Consider the following 16,131-nt stretch of genomic DNA (forward strand, 5'->3'; position numbering starts at 1 on the left):
CTCCAGCAAGTACAGCTGAACTATAAGGATTGTTTATTATTCCTGGCCGGCCAGCCATAGTTTTGCGCAGGAGGGGCCAGCGCCATGCCTAGCGCCGCGTCTCGTCAGCGCTGTCGCTGACGGCACTCTGGTGTGCCCCTACGCCTTTCTCATGCCAGGGCCCGCGGGGCATTTACCCGCCCGTGCCAAACCAGTATCCCCGCGTGGTGCCTCTGTGGTGGGGGAAGGGGGGTGGGGGGGGGAGACAACCTTTTGTCTTTTGACAAACTACAGAGCTTGACGGTAAACACCAGGGTGGAAGAACCAGCGGAAACAGCTCAGAATGGAAATGTGGATGCATGAATGTGGCCACTGAGCAGAGAGCTAGCCTGGGCTGCTCTAAACCGGAATCCTCTCCCTGGGTTCCCTGTGGCTATAGTGGGTTCCAGGCATAGGTAGGAGTGATGAGTAGGTGTGTGGGAGGGGTTACAAGGTCATGATGGGAAGCTGTGCTAACACCGTTGTTAATGACTTCCTTTTGAGTGATAATTGATCAGCCTCATTACCATATTAGGTCTCTGATCCTATGTCGTTGGAGGAGAGCTCCCGTTATAAATGCTCTGTTTGATTTTTGAAATAATGAACTAATTAGACTAATTAAAATCAATAGAGGTGCCAATACAAGGTTAGGTTTCAGCCTGCGGTCTCTATCTGTGTTTAGTAAAAGTCACCAGCTGACTGCAAGAGGCATCTAATGCTGATTTATGAGTGCTTGACAGTCGTTAGTTAGAATAAATTGCTCGTAGAAGCAGAGACAGCATTATTCAAGTACGAGATACTAAGTGCATTGTAAGGTCAGCAATAAGGGCAAACTTACATATGTAGTTGTATGCCCTTGTAAACCTTTGTTAATATATCAGAGCAGACTGGTGAGGTAGAGGTCTACTGTATCTCAAATAGCACATACAAGGCATTAGAGCAGTTTGCTCTTATAGTAGCATGTTAGTTTAAAGAAATAAAACTACAAGAGAGAACATTAAATCTGCTGTGGAGACATTAAATCTGAAATATAAATACAGTGCATTTTCTCTTTTTCAGCACTTCAAATCATAAGTTATAAGATTTATGTCATATATAGTTTAGTTAGTCAGATAGTGTAGGTTAAAGCGTAAATACATTAGATGATGAGGTGGAATAAAGTCACAATACGGGAAACCTGACTAAATCAAACATGATAGAGAATGACTGTCAGCCTCTTATAAAGGGAGATTCTTCTTCTTCTTCTTCTTCTTCTTCTTCTTCTTAGTAATATTCGTAGTAATAGTCATAGTCATAGTAGTAGTTTTAATTGTATGCTTTTTGCTTTTATCTTCATGAGGTTTTTATTTTCCAACCTTTCCTCTGATTGGTTCATATCTTTCTGAGTTTCCATATTTGGTAAGCGGAGTTGTTCTCCTCCCTCATTCGTGTCTTTAGTGTGATTAGAACCCCGAATGGGATCTGTTATGTAAAATCCCCACTGTTTTTTAGACAGAAGAGGGCAAAAAGAAACCTGTGTTATTGGAAAGACCTGTGACCTAGATTCATGAATTCATCTAAGATGTCGATGTGTAACCTTGATGGTCCATTTTCAGCTAGGCAGAAAGGGCATTTATTTATTTATTTATTTATTTATTTAACCCCCCCCCTTTTCCCCTCTCTATCTCCCTCTTTCAAATGAACAAAGAACCAGGCCATGCCGCTTGCTCCTACACTGTGTTAGATTTCACCCTCATTTCAGTAGCATTAATGTTCAAAATTCCTCAGAAAAGTAATTTGAGTGATGCAACATCTGTGTTTTCCCCTCCTGTAATACATCAGTACAACCTCAGAATTTTTTTTTTTCTTCTGTTTTGTAGGGCAGTTGAGTTGACCATTACTTTAATAGTGTTTTTTTTTTTTTTTCACTAGCTTTAATGATTGGCTAGTGTTTGTGCCAGCTTTGGCCATTCCTCTAACAAATTAGTTTACTGTGGTCATAACCTTCAAAAAGCTCATTACCATAAATTGCATGGCTTTTCATAAAAGCTGAGAGCTGTATTGAGTGATCACCTATCGGACCTTATTCAGGACACTCTCAGCTACTAGTAAATTATAACCACTTTTTTCATACATTCTTAATCAGCTAATGTTTTTTTATTCCTGTTATTAATATTGTCCCTTTTCTGATTTATCTGAACAGTCGAATATGTTCATTTGTGTTCCATCTTTATCTTAGGTTATTTTTGTCACAGACCAGGGGAGAAAAAAAACCCCAAACATGTTTATGTACTTAGGAAATTGCCTCTTTTGATGGATTTGGTCAGCGCTTAGACACTGTGTACAAACCTTTATTTCACACTACTGTGTTTTTGCATTAAAAGTATGCTTAGAGACCTCGACTCTATTTTACAGGACTGATGAAGCGTGTGAGCTCTTGGCTCGATATAAAAATAGAGCGTTGGAAACGAGGAGAGAGAGAAGTAGATAACGTTGTGTACTGGATTTGAAGTGATTGTGATGAACAGTAGCTTGAGTCTCTACTGTATTGATGAACAGTAGCTGGAGTCTCCTCTCTTTGGTTGTCAATGCCTGCTTTTCACGACGTAGCTTTTGCTTGTGGTAATTAGATTATGTGTGAGTGCAAAGAAAGAAAGAATGAGAGAAACAAACAAACAAACAAAAAAACCCCTAAATCTTTCAGATTCTTCCATGTTACTGTCAGATTTGGACAATGTGAGGAGGCATAGATGTAACTGCGGAACCTTCTAGATATTTCAGTTATAGCAATGATAGACGTGTTTATGTGTCGTGTGTATTTGTAAGATGGCCGTTCCCCTCACAGTGTTCTGGCTGGCGGTGTTTGTCGTGAGATTAAAGTAAAGCCAAGCGAGAACAATACAGCTAAAGAAAGGCTTTTTATAAGTCCATTTTTTAATCAAATTACACTGTTAAATGCAATAGAAAAACCCATTTATGAACAGCAGATCCAATACATCAACTGGAAGAGGTATTGGAATACAGAGCAATTTACCTTGGGGTTCAAAGGAAGAGATTGTATGGAATTTAATTTCTGTTATTGTCTCTCTACAGTGGCTGGCTAGCTTCTCTGTCAGAGATGTAGAACATAATGGGAGACTGGGAAGGCTGCTGATCACCCTTCCGTTTAGTCCTTTAAAGCAAGCGTTGCATGGCTCCTTCACCATGTCTGCTTTCATTGTTTCTCCCGCGCGCTTTAATTCCCCTCAATGCATGCTGGGGAGGCCGCTCCTTCAAACCGTAATATCAACTGTGAGCCCTCAATGAGCCGCTCTCCGACAACTCAGTCACTTCGGTTAATTAGCCTCTTTCTGTGTGTGTGTGTGTGTGTGTCTCTCTCTCTCCCTCCCTCTCTCTCTCGCTCTCTCTTTCTCTCTCTCTCTCTCTCTCTCTCTCTCTCTCTCATGCACACACACAACAGATACTAACATATATACACAAGACAAGATCATTTTGCCCCATGTTTTTTTTTTTTTTTTCATCTCTTGTGACTTCAGAACTAAAGAAATATAATCTAACTAAGAATGGGAGTTTGGCAAATTTGACATGTTTATTTTGGTTTGTCCAAAATATGAAAATATGACATACTTGACATAACTTCTTCTGTGTGTGTATATATATATATATATATATATATATATATATATATATATATATAAATGGCTGAAATACATTGATTGTCTGTCTGCAAATTATATTTTCCTTCAAATGAATTGGCCGTAGCGGTATTGGTGAGGCTATTTGCCTTCTGGTATTTTTCCTTTTCCAGCAGTGCTCTGTGTCATAGAAGTCTGAAATGACCCGAAAGCAGTCAACCATTAGAGCAAAATAATAGCAAAGAGAGCCCTTATCTCAGGATCATGCATAAAATATTATGCTTCCTTTAATGGATGCTTCCACTACCCTATCTCCTCCAATTGTACCCCGGTACAAGTCCACCTCGGCTCCCTAATGCTCTTGATCGGAGAGGTTTTTATGTGGCTTCGGCTCCCTCGGTTGATATGAGCTGAGCGAGAAGCCGGAGTGGACCACTGTTGCATGGAAAGTCGAGCACTTTGCTGAAAGAGCAGCCAAAACAGGTCAGGGAGAAAAATGGGCCCTGATAGTGGCGGGACTTGACCTGTGAGTAATTAACATCCACATTGATTTCCTTTCTCCAGAGTGACCCCTGTCACGGCACCCTTGAAATGCACACGTCCCCATATTTCACCAACATGGCTCGTGTCAAACTCCCAACTCTCTTAAGACGACAAGGCGCAAGGGCCGCGGAGGCTGAAGGAGGGATGGGGATCTTACGGATGTAGACGAGTATCGATGAATTACTGTTATTTGGCGATTTTAGATAAAAAAAATAAAAAAAAAGTTCTTCTCGCACTTTGTTTAACGCCATGGTATTCAGGTATCTGAGTGTGCGTTCACACATATTTTTAGACCCTACTTCTGTAGAATATCCAATTACCAAACAGCAAATATAGTTGTAAACATGAGACACGATGTAGGCTAATAGCAATGTACTACTGAAAAAAACTATATGCTGCTGGAACAATGAACAAAGGATTACAGTGGGGACCTAAACTAGTTTTATTTATTTATTTATTTATTTATTTATCTGTGGGGGTTTTTTTTCCGAGTTGAGGATTAAAGATGTAAAGATCAATGTCCAATAGCTGGCTAAATTTTTGTGTTGGTTAAACATTGATATCCATTTTCCTCAGACGTCTATATGTACTTTTTTTTTCGCTCCCAGCCTTAAAAATGTGAGAGAGTAAGCTGAGGGGAACATCGGGCGGGTGGTCAAAAATTAAATTAAGAAGTGAACCCAGAGTAAACCACAAATCAAAGGCTTGGAGCACACTCCGGATTTCGATAAAGGGGACGAGATGAGGTTGCCGTCTCTGAAGGCTTTATTAAAGGCCGGATTGTGCTTGCATGTCAGTGGTTGCGTCAAAGTTTTTGATTAAGTCCCTGAGAGAGAGAGAGAGAGAGAGAGAGAGAGAAAAAAAAAAGTTGCATAGCAAAATGGTATGATCCTAATTATATTTCATGAAATATCTCTTTTAATTCTTCTGTTTTGCTGTTTTTAGTTTTCGTCCGTGACTTTGTTATAAAGAGGTCACTCAAATCTGGTGATCGCAACCACTCATCTTCATTATTGTACTAATTTGAATATGAATGAGGGTAAAGGAAGTTGTTATTCACAGAAGTGTATGGTTTATTATGGCAGGTTTCTGGGGTCAACCTTCGGACAGTCTCCTTGGAAAAAGTCATTGGACCCACAGCCTATAACTCTGAACTGTAAGTAACACTTTTAAAACAACTTTATTACTTGTTTTCACAGTTAACTTTATCACATCCGTCTTTTTCTGTCATCACACAGGCTTGCGTCAGGATTTCAAGCTAAACGGTGAAATATGCACGTTGAAATGATACTTTTTATTGTTTATCTACAATCAGATATTTTTACATATAGTTTAAAGCTGATACCGAGGAAGGTAAGACGGTAAAATTAAACTTTTTTTTTTTTTCCCTGCCTTTCTTTTCAATGTTTAGCTCCTTTCCCTATAACTCATAAAGTCTTCACCGTTATCCATTCATACTTCTCTTTAAGTTCTCCCCGTTCAGCATTTTAGCTCTTACTCATAACTTTTTCTTTCTTTTTTTTTTTTTTTTTTTTTTTTTTTTGATGGATAGTCTTCAGAGCCTTCTTCTTTCTTTCTTTTTTTTTTTTTTCTTTTTAAATATATTTTATTTTAAGCCACTTTCTCTCGAGCTGTAGTAGTACTTTAAAAGAGGATAAACGGCCGCTAGTTCACCTGAGGGACAAGGACAGTCCTTAGGGAGAAAATGTGTTCATAGAGGGAGGTGTAATGCCACAGGGAGAGCTTTGCCAAAATGGGGCTCCAGCACACACACACACTTCCCCATGTCCTGTAGTTCTGCTCTCACTCTTAACTGGCTTCAGGAAGTGTGCTCGGATAAGCCACTTACAGAGAAAAATAATAAACAACAATAATACTAATAATAATAGCGCCGGCATCATATCATTTAAATATGAAATGTAGGCAGAATTCTGCCACGAGCATCAACATTAAAAAGAACAGATTGGAATTCTCCTTAGGGGTAGCATCACTGTGGTGGGTGATGGAGTTTTTACTCCTTCTTCTCTTCTCTTCTCTCTCTCTCTCTTTTTTTTCCTATTAGCTTTGTTTATCTATGACTTTATTTATATATTTATATACACACTTGCTGTAAAGTAAGTCAGAATAAGAAATGGTGATTTATTGATGTCAGCGTGGACTTTTTTTCCCCTCTAGTGACTTTTCATCTTTTTTTTTTCCACTTTTCATAATCCCCAACCGAGCTTATTCAGTTATAGAAAACAGCATTATTATTATTATTATTTTTATTTGAGTGGTGTAAAGTAACAGCAGCAAAACATCAGTTAATTTCAGAAGACTTAATAATTACATCTATCTATCTATCTATCTATCTATCTATCTATCTATCTATCTATCTATCTATCTATCTGTCTGTCTGTCTGTCTGTCTGTCTGTTTGTCTATCTGGTTATCTATCTACCAATCCGTCTGCCTGTCTGTCTATCTATCTATTTATCTATCTATCTGTCTATCTGTCTGTCTATCTGGTTATCTATCTATCTATCTATCTATCTATCTATCTATCTATCTATCTATCTATCTATCTATCTGTCTGTCTGTCTATCTGGTTATCTATCTATCTATCTATCTATCTATCTATCTATCTATCTACCAATCTATCTGTCTGTCTGTCTGTCTCTCTCCTCTCTCTCTCTCTCTTTCTCTCTCTCTTGTCTTTTTCCCCTCTCTCTTTCATGCGAACTCTTCCTCATAAAGCAAGAATTAAACTTTACACTGAGTATTTGATATCCGTTTTCAGTAAGAAACGCTCTTCCCTCTGAATGTGACAAATTTCTCTTTCAGCAGTGTGCCTCGTCTGTGTGTGTGTGTGTGTGTGTGTGGGGGGGGGGGGGGGGGGGGGGGGGGGGGGGTTGCAAGTTTTTTTCTGTATTGACTTTTTCAGGTTCTGGTCTTCTTCTCTTATTAGGCAAGCAAACAAATCAATATACTACCACTGTGGCCGGAGTGCAGACATGAGTAGCCAAGCCCACTGTCACTAGCAATTCAGCCAATCATCTGGCTTCCAGCTCAGGCTGTCCCTCTGCCCATATTTGCATTCCAGATCCGTGTTACATGTTGCACAACAGCTGTTTTCAGCTCATTAGTTACATAAATCTAACATCAACTACAACATTCAGACAGACTCGCATACTCCTTTGGTATTTCACTGGTTTTTCCTCAGCGTTTACTGTTCTGTCTCTCTAGATTTTGAATAATTAACCTTTTTTATGGACATTTGCAAACGAGCGCAACGAGTAATTCAAAGTGTTATCAAAGTGTTTAGAATTATCTCAAGGGTGTAGTTTTTTCTTTAAAAAAAAAAAAAGCAACAACAACAACAACAACAACAACAAAATGAAAACAGCAGCACAAAATTTACAAAAAAATAGGTTCTGAATAATACAGCAGATATACAGTGTTATATAGAAAATACTGATTAAATACGGAGCAGACGCGTTTTATTTATATGTTTATTCTTTCCTTGTGATCACCTCTTGCTTCTTTTTCTGCGTTCTGCGTTGCTCTAAGTGTTGCTCCTATTCCGTATTACCTCCAGCTTTTGCTCTGGATCAAAAGCAAGAGGTCCCGTAGACGTAAAGTATAGCTGGCACTGACAGTTAACACAATACCCACTCTCCCTCCCACACCTACCCACACGCACACAGCACACACACACACTCCTTCTGAACCCCCCCCCCCCCCCCCCTCCCCCTTCCAAATACACACACAACACCCTGCCTCTCAAGTCTTCCCCAGCTGGAAAATTTTGACATCTGCTGATTTGGGACACGAGTGAGCAGCTGTCAGCAGCGGGGGGGGGGGGCTCTTTTCAGCAGCAGTTGGCGAAATGGCTGGATGCCAGCTTGTACCATCTGCACGCCTGACATTTCCCTCTAATTAACACAAGGGTTAATTGTTCTGGCAGGCTCAAATGCAGTGTCTAACATTACCCAAGGGAGACGCGTCGTACAAGTGCCCCGAGTAGCAGGGCGCCGAGACTGCACGGTGGCTCTCCACTGTTTTCACACAACAGTTAACAGACACAAGACCGCGGCGTTTGGTGGTGGTTACCCCAGCCGGGCACACGCAATAAAGCAGAGGTGTGTTTTTTTTGTTTTTTTTTCTCTCCTTTTTTTTTTTTTTTTTCCTTTATTCTGATGAATTACGCCAAGCTGCTGTAATGATGTAGAAAGAATTGGGTTTGGAGAGGCAAAGACCACTGCCTCGGGGCAATTGGGAGGGAACAATTTGCATGTTATTACTGCATATTCATAACTAATTGCGTTAGGCTTTGCTAATAGACCAGAATGACAGTATGAAAAATTGAGAAGCAGTTTTATAGCCAACAAAGCGCACGGGCTTTTTTTTTTTTTCTGCTCCCAAACACTGAATGCTGAATGATCATTAGGACACTTAGTTGCTAAATATAACAGGTCGTACCATTCGTCAACCTGACGTGATGTAATTTATTAAGGGTTCTAATTTTATCTTAGTGTATGGAAGCCATTTTTTACAGCACTTACAGTGGCGTGGTATAACACATAAATGTTGTGAAATTGTATTTCAACATGAAATAACAACACATTAACACTTAACATATGTGAAAGTTCACCATAATAATTGCGATATGTTTGTTCATGGTAGCAGACCAATTTTTTTTTTTGGAAAGCAAAAAAAAAAAAAAAAAAGGTTACAACCAATAAACAGAAACAACTAAACGAAAATATAGCCTATCAGTAACTAGAACAAATGTGAGGAAGGTTTTCCAGGGATTAAAGAAAAGCCACACAAACAGTCGAGTGAACAAACAAATAAACGATAAATGCACTTATTTTATTATTTTAAAACAAATTCAAAACAAAACAAAAAAACCCAAAACTGAAGATGAGGAGTTCTTCTCATTTGTTTCCTTGTAAAGAGCCTTTGAAAAACACATGCGTGTCCTAAGGGTTGATTAATAGCGTGTCATATTGTTATCATCAGGCGTGATGACACGTGTGTTGACGTGGTGTGTGCATGTGTGTAAGTGTGTGTGTGTGTGTGTGTGTGTGTCTGCGCTGTTCAGTTGATATGTGGTGAACTGGCCACGTGTGTGTGAGTTGTCATGGTGCGTGATGATGCTGTTGATGTGGTGTAGATGCAGAGCTCTTGGCTTAAGTCTCGACTTTGACACTCGTGTTGTTTAGGTTTCATGTTGTGCGACGTGGCGTAATGTTGCATTGTATGATATGGTACACTGCTTTGCGGGATGTTTTGGACTGTGACACGCTGGTGTGCTGTGTTACAAAGTATAATGCGCGTCGTGTGGGGTATGTGCTGGCACATGAACGTGCGTGCACACGCACGCACACAACACAACACACACACACACACACAAACACAAACGGCTATAGTGATGGACTAAATGGATGCCTTCTGGGTGTGGGGGTCTGAGAGTAGCAATTTGCACGCCTCCCTCGGCCGCCGTGCATTGACTGGCTGTCAGGTCGCTGTGCAGAGAATGTTCTGGGCCCCTAAGACAGGAGACAGGAGCCTTTTACACAGCATGGGAGAGTCCGGAACAATCTGGCTACGGAACAGTCTGCCTTTCTCCAAATGTCCCAGAGAGGAAATGTGTCTCAAATTGACAGCAGTTAGTTACCATTCAAAAGCTCTCTCCTCTATTCATCGCACTTTCATTTTCCTCCTCCATTTCACAAGTTGGCCGTGGATGTTTGAATGTCAGACGTCTGATATTTTGTGATGTGCCCTAAATAAAGCGCTCAAATATATCAAGTAATTGCGAGTAATTGAAACAAATCAGCCTGTCGCGAAAGTGGTGCAAAATTGCATTGGGGGGGGGTGAAAAAAAAAAAAAAAAAAAAAAATCTTGGTAAAGCCACAGACAAATCTCTCCTCGGTAATTCGGATAATTTAGGCCACGCCGAGGCGAAAACTTTTTCTTTTTTTTTTTTTTTTAAACTAAGCTGGTGAGGAATTTGCGCAAGGCTTTGAGTGGCTCATATCTCTCTGTCCTTTGTTTAGTCTTGCCTTTAGATGTTGGATCAGACGTTTCATACAGCAATGCCTCAGATTTGACTTGTACTTTGTGATGTCTCAGGTGGGCTTTTTTTTTTTTTTGCTTTTTTTTTAATCCTTTTTTTTGTTCTTTTCCACGATACACACCGTTTTTTTTTTTTTTTTTTTTACTTTCCCCAAGTGTTTCACTCCTACATCTTTCCGTTTTTCGACGCATCAGTTTATTACCACCTTTTTCTGATAAGTCAAGATGTGTTGTTCTCTCTCTCTCTCTCTCTCTCTCTGTGTGTGTACAAAGCTGCCATTTACATATCCAGATATAAAAAGGGACAGATTAGTTTTTCAGCTCGACATGAGGGGGCAATATTTATGGGATCTGGCTGAGGGTATCAGTAATGGAGCGACTGATGGTGTGACGTTTGACAGCTGTCGCTAGGAGCTCCGCTCCTCTTGTCAGGAAGCTGGGTCTGACTGCCTTTTCTGTCAGAGAAGTTTTGTCTCTCGTGCTGCGCCGGAGCGTTTCGGGGGGAAGCTCTCTCAGTGTGAGCGGAGAGCAGCAGATGCTAGCCGCCCTCCAAGACTCTGTCACTTCAAGGCCCCCGCCGCTGTGCTGCCCTGGATGATCGCCTGTCCAAAATCTGCCAAAACTCAGCTTCTTCTTCTTCTTCTTCTTTTTTTTTTTTTTTTTTTTTCTCTCTCCCCCTTTTCTTCAGCTCTGCTGATGAATGTCACGCTGGTCACAGCCTTTTCTCCTGAACTGTCAAACTCTCTCTCTCTCTCTCTCTCTGTCTCTCTCTGTATCTCTCTCTGTATCTCTCCTTCTCTCTTTTTCTCTCTGTATCTCTCTGTCTCTCTGTGTGTATGTTATATGTAACCACATTTTACAGAGGAGAGAAAGCACGAAACACATCGCTATAACTCAATAAGAAAGTATCCAGTTGTGGCTCTTTGCGATATTTATGCAACTATGAGAATAATATGAGAGCGGTTGCGTTTTATTGTGGTGACGCGCGGTCGTACAGAATATGTCTGTGAAACTCATTAGAAAAATCTTCTAGCTGTGTGCTTGAACACAGCCTCCCAGCTGACAGTGTGATACAGCTTTTGAAGCGAGGAAGACAAAGGCCGGTACAAAATCTGGGTGGTAAAGAATGCACCACTCACTCATAGAGTAATTATGAAGCACACCAGGGGATCAGAGGAGAAAAGAGAGAAAGGGGAAAAAAAAAAACAACAAAAACTATACAAACTCTCCATTGTACAAAGGGGGGTTCATTAAGACTTTCTCATTAGTCCTCCATTACTACTCAAGTCCAACAAAGCCACAGAGGTACCATTAGCAGCAGAATAGTGTCTGGAGCAATTTTCTCTGCCTTTCACTGGGCCAAACTAATGGTTTGTATGAATCTCTTAGACAAAATATGTGAGGCTCTTTTGAGACATTTTTGTGTGTGTGTGTGTGTGTTTGTGTGTGTGTGTTGTGTTGCGCGTTCACATGTGTTTTTACTTATTTATTTGACTAATTTCATCATCCAGAAGCTTCATCAGTTTATCTGCGGTAGTTATGTGGTGTTTTATGAATCATACAATAAAACGAATGAACATTGCCATATCTTTTTATAGAAATTGTCAAATGATTTATTTTTTACTAAAGATTAAGTGCGAGGTTTAAGCACCGTGGACATGATGCAAACCTTTTGTAAACCTAGCCTTATCCTAACCTCCCATTTACATCTAAGGGTTTTGTTTTGGTTTTAACACTTTTCTTTTTTTAAGGGTCAGCAGGGTATGTAGGCTCAAGGTTATATTCTTCATGGCTTTTTCCCTCCCAGCCCAGAGCTCAGAGACAGAGTGAGAGCTCAGGTGGATGATCTGAGAAGTCAACTAAAGGCCAAGAACAGGATTATTCAAAGTCTAGAAGAGGAAATTAAGACGCTTTTGTTCAAGAGTCCTCAGAGGAAAAATGAGGTATGTAGTCCTTTTTCTCTCTTGATTAAATGGAAGCAAGTCTTAAGGTGGAGCTGAATTTTACGATATTACTTGCAGTTCAGTGTTCATGCCTTGAGCTTTACATATGTTGTGTATTAAAAAAAAAAAAAAAAAAAAAAAAGGGTCTTGTCTTAGATGAACTGCAAATATTTTTTTTTGTACCCTCAGGGTTCTCCCAAAAAAAAAAAAAAGGCAATTCAATTTAAACCGTATTTTACTGCTTACCACACCTCCTCGTGGAGTGTCACCAAATTAAAACCACTGCTGTTTTATTGTTTGTGGGTTTGCCTCTTCCAGATTGATGGTTGTGTTAAGCCTACACATAAACAATGTGTTTTCCACTGTCGCATACTTAAATTATCTATTGTTTTGACACATGCGATTTACCAATTAATGCTACTACTACCATTATTATTATTATTATTGTTGTTATTATTATTATTGTTGTTATTATTATTATTATTATTATTATTATTATTATTATTATTATTATTATTATTATTATTGATGTATTAATTTATTTTTTAAATGTACACTCAGACTATTGCAGAGGGGAATTATTGTCGCTAGCCTTTCAGGAGCAGTGTTCTGGTCTTTCAGGCGTTTGGACAGAGTGAGTCAGTGCTGCTTCTGCAAGGGAAGGTGGAGGCTCTGCAGAAGCTGGAGATGGAAAAGGTGGCTGTGATTGCAGATAAAGACATCACCATTGCCAGGCTGCAGACGGAGCTTCAGGTGGGGCGGCAGGATGCCAGAAACATGCAGAATGAGGTGAGGGAGCTAAACGCCTTTTTCTCCCTCCAGGCCTGACCGGCTCCACCTAGCCCCGTTTAGTCTTCCCCACCTCTCCATCATCATCAGTCAGCTCCAATCACGCTGCAGCTTCAGACGCCACGTCTGCTCCTCTGAAGGCCCTCTGTAATCACGCAAATGGCCTAACTCTATGATCTCACACACTCTGAAGAGTGAGACTAGGGAATACTAGAGAATTTTAATATCTTTCTTTAATGTGTGTGTGTGTGTGTGTGTGTGTGTGTGTGTGTGTGCGTGTGCGCGTGGACATATGTGTGTGTGTGTGTGTGTGCGTGTGTGTGTGTGCGTGTGTGTGTGTGTGTGTGTGTGTGTGTGCATGTGTGTGCATATGTGTGTGTGTGTGTATGTATGTGTGTGTGTGTGCGTGTGTGTGTGTGTGTAGTTGTCCAGGCAGGGGAAAAGGGTGAAGGAGTTGCAGGCAGAGTTGGCAGAGCTGCGAGCGCAGAGCGGTGCTCCAGTCAGACCCGGCACAGAGCTGCAGGCACAGGAGAGAGCAGTCAACCTGAACACTCAGGTTAGTGTTATCTCAGCTCATCACGGTTTACCTGTCCACTGAGAGACTTAAGATCTCCAAAAACCGCCCTCTCTTTCTCTCTCTCTCTCTTATCTTTTTCCAAACACTGCTCAACAAAAAAACCCCGCATACACACTAAACATGCATTTATCATTTGAGTTTTTAAAATGTCAGATGACGACTGACATAGATTCACAAGTATCAAAGAAACAAAACAGAAAACAAACAAACAACAAAAAAACAATACAAGATTTTGACGCTGATGGATCAACGGCACAACATGGAAGAAAGACAACTGAATCATCCAGTTGTTTGATTCTATCGCATGGGTATGTTTAATAACTTGACAAAAAGGTCAACTCGGCAAATGCCCCGTATTTCCTGGAATATTATATTTTATGTGCTGCGTTTATGAGGTTAGTTTCCTTGAGTAATACTGTTTCATTTTTTTGCTTAGCCAATTCTTGTCCTCTATTGGACACTATTTACCACTCGAGCTACCACATTAAAACGCCCGTCTCTCTTATGTACTGTATGATGCATGCTTTCCATAACCTGTCAAATTAGTGATAGCTATTACACGTTAGACAGCCTTGTGTGTCCTCTCACGCAGAACCGTGTCTCAAAATGGTATTATTTCATTAAAACAGTTTGACGACATGAGAATGAGTCAGGAAAGCGCTATTGTCTTTTCAGCGCGAGTCCGTGTTTTAAGTAGCTTTTTACAGATGAATCCGTGCGCTTCTCTCCGCAGCAGTCTGCTTAAATAGGGAGATTTAGTTTATGATACAGCTATCACCTGCAGTGTGTGTTCACAGGACCTTTAGAGGGGCTGCTTTTTTTCTCCTCTAATTCTATTTCAGCTCTCTGTCTGTGACGCATATGCTGTAACTGAGAGCGAGTTTATCCGTGTGTGTTTCCAAATGCGAACAGATAAACATTCTAATGTTTCTCCTTGCTCATTAGAAGGTTTGAAAGCATGGATGATGGGGGGGGGCATGAGTGTGTGTGTGTTTGTGTTTGTGTTTATGTGCGTATGTGTGTGTGTGTGCGTTGGGGAGGGGGGGGGGTAAATAATAGTTCATTCTTTATGAAATATACTCTTACCTCTTCCATAGAACTACTCTGAGATGGGGTTGTATGGACTAAGCTGTCAGGCATAGGTGAAGAAGACAGGGGAAGGGTCATTGAGTTCTTTACCATGTCAGCCCTGTAAGGGCGTGTAACTTCATTCTCTTCTGAATCATGAAGGAAATTTCTTGTGTCAGAAGGCAAATATTTTTCTCCTTTTAAATCTGAATGGATTTAAAGCGAATACGCGTCAAATCCTGGGTGTAGTAGTAAAAAAAAAAAAAAAAGAGCCTTTTATTACGCTTCTATCTAAGCTGCTAAAAAACGTGTTTATGATGAAAATGAGGTATCGTCATGGATTGCTGCTAACGAATACCAAATATGTCAGTGAATTCAGAATGTTTTTTAATGACTTTGAAATCATCTGGGTGAGTGCATTAACGCTGCACACCGATAAGATATTTGTAATAATAGTAATAATTAAAAGTTTGTGATCCCGTGGCAACTATTTTTCTGCAGACCATAATTACCGATTTCGCGCCATCATGCCATCTTCGGATCCAGACTTTTTTTTCCTTTTTTATTTGAGCCATAAATGTGTCGTCGGCCAGAGAGCGACGGTGATAAAGCTGGAGTTCTTTTGTAAACAGTAAACGTGCATCTGCTATTCTATCCAAAATCAGAGCTCTCATTCACTGGCATTGCCACAGGAGACTGAGTTCTGAAACTGAACTGATCGGAGCATCAGATTTGCCTTGTCGGTTAATACTAATGGGGTCAACACTTTGAATGGATGAGTTTTATTCCCCATGTGTCCTTGAATGCCAATAAAACTTTAAAAATGCATTAAAAACAAATTTGAGCGCCACAGGGTTCAAACCAATTGCATACCGTGCGTTACGACAATCCCATGTGGTCTTCCGCGTTTTCTGATTGCATAGCCTTCGTTTTTTTTTTGAGTATTTTTTTTTCACATCTGAAAAAAAAAAAAAGGGGTTTGTTCCTACTTCTTGTGTGTGGGCCATGAAAAATTGAGTGAGGAAAGAAACAAACAATGTGAAAATGTATCAAGCGTACTGGGTTCTTATTGTCTGAATTCTGAATCAAGATCATGTTTAATCACGCACTTCTGTATCTTTGAGGACTGTTCAAATTAATAGAAAAAGTATTGATTTGGAAGCAGTTGCACCACTATCTGTCTGCATATTAATGTAAGAGTTCTTGTCTTGCTCCTTGTGTTTTAATTGCGTTATATCTTTATAATTGATTAATGTTCCTTTTGTGAAGCGTAGATGAATAATTTATTAGTACAATAGCCTCTGGCTAATGAGAAAATGCTTAATTTCAGTAATGGAGCTGTATAGGACGAGAAACCCAGCCTTTCGTTAGCGCTGATACATTAAACGTATCCACTCCAGAAAGCCATTGAAGGAAGCTGAAAGCTGTCACAAGCCGCAAGTTGGCACGAGGATAATTATGCTAAAATGGGCTAATGATAATGAAAGATTGAGAAAGCACCTGATTGTTAGCATCT

At 40.2% G+C, this 16,131-nt stretch overlaps 1 protein-coding gene across 1 annotated transcript in view; it reads left to right on the forward strand.

Annotated features, from left to right (window-relative positions):
* The window catches only part of LOC115806677 (trichohyalin-like), a 102,593-nt gene that overhangs the window by 3,568 nt on the left and 82,894 nt on the right, over window positions 1-16,131 (forward strand). The window contains exons 4-8 of the mRNA XM_030767538.1: window positions 5,261-5,299; window positions 8,155-8,203; window positions 12,060-12,181; window positions 12,803-12,970; window positions 13,395-13,526. Coding sequence (XP_030623398.1) covers window positions 5,261-5,299; window positions 8,155-8,203; window positions 12,060-12,181; window positions 12,803-12,970; window positions 13,395-13,526 — 510 coding nt within the window. The remainder of the gene's footprint in view (window positions 1-5,260; window positions 5,300-8,154; window positions 8,204-12,059; window positions 12,182-12,802; window positions 12,971-13,394; window positions 13,527-16,131) is intronic.

The sequence above is a fragment of the Chanos chanos genome, chromosome 3, assembly GCF_902362185.1.
Source record: "Chanos chanos chromosome 3, fChaCha1.1, whole genome shotgun sequence".
NCBI classification, from domain to species: domain Eukaryota; kingdom Metazoa; phylum Chordata; class Actinopteri; order Gonorynchiformes; family Chanidae; genus Chanos; species Chanos chanos.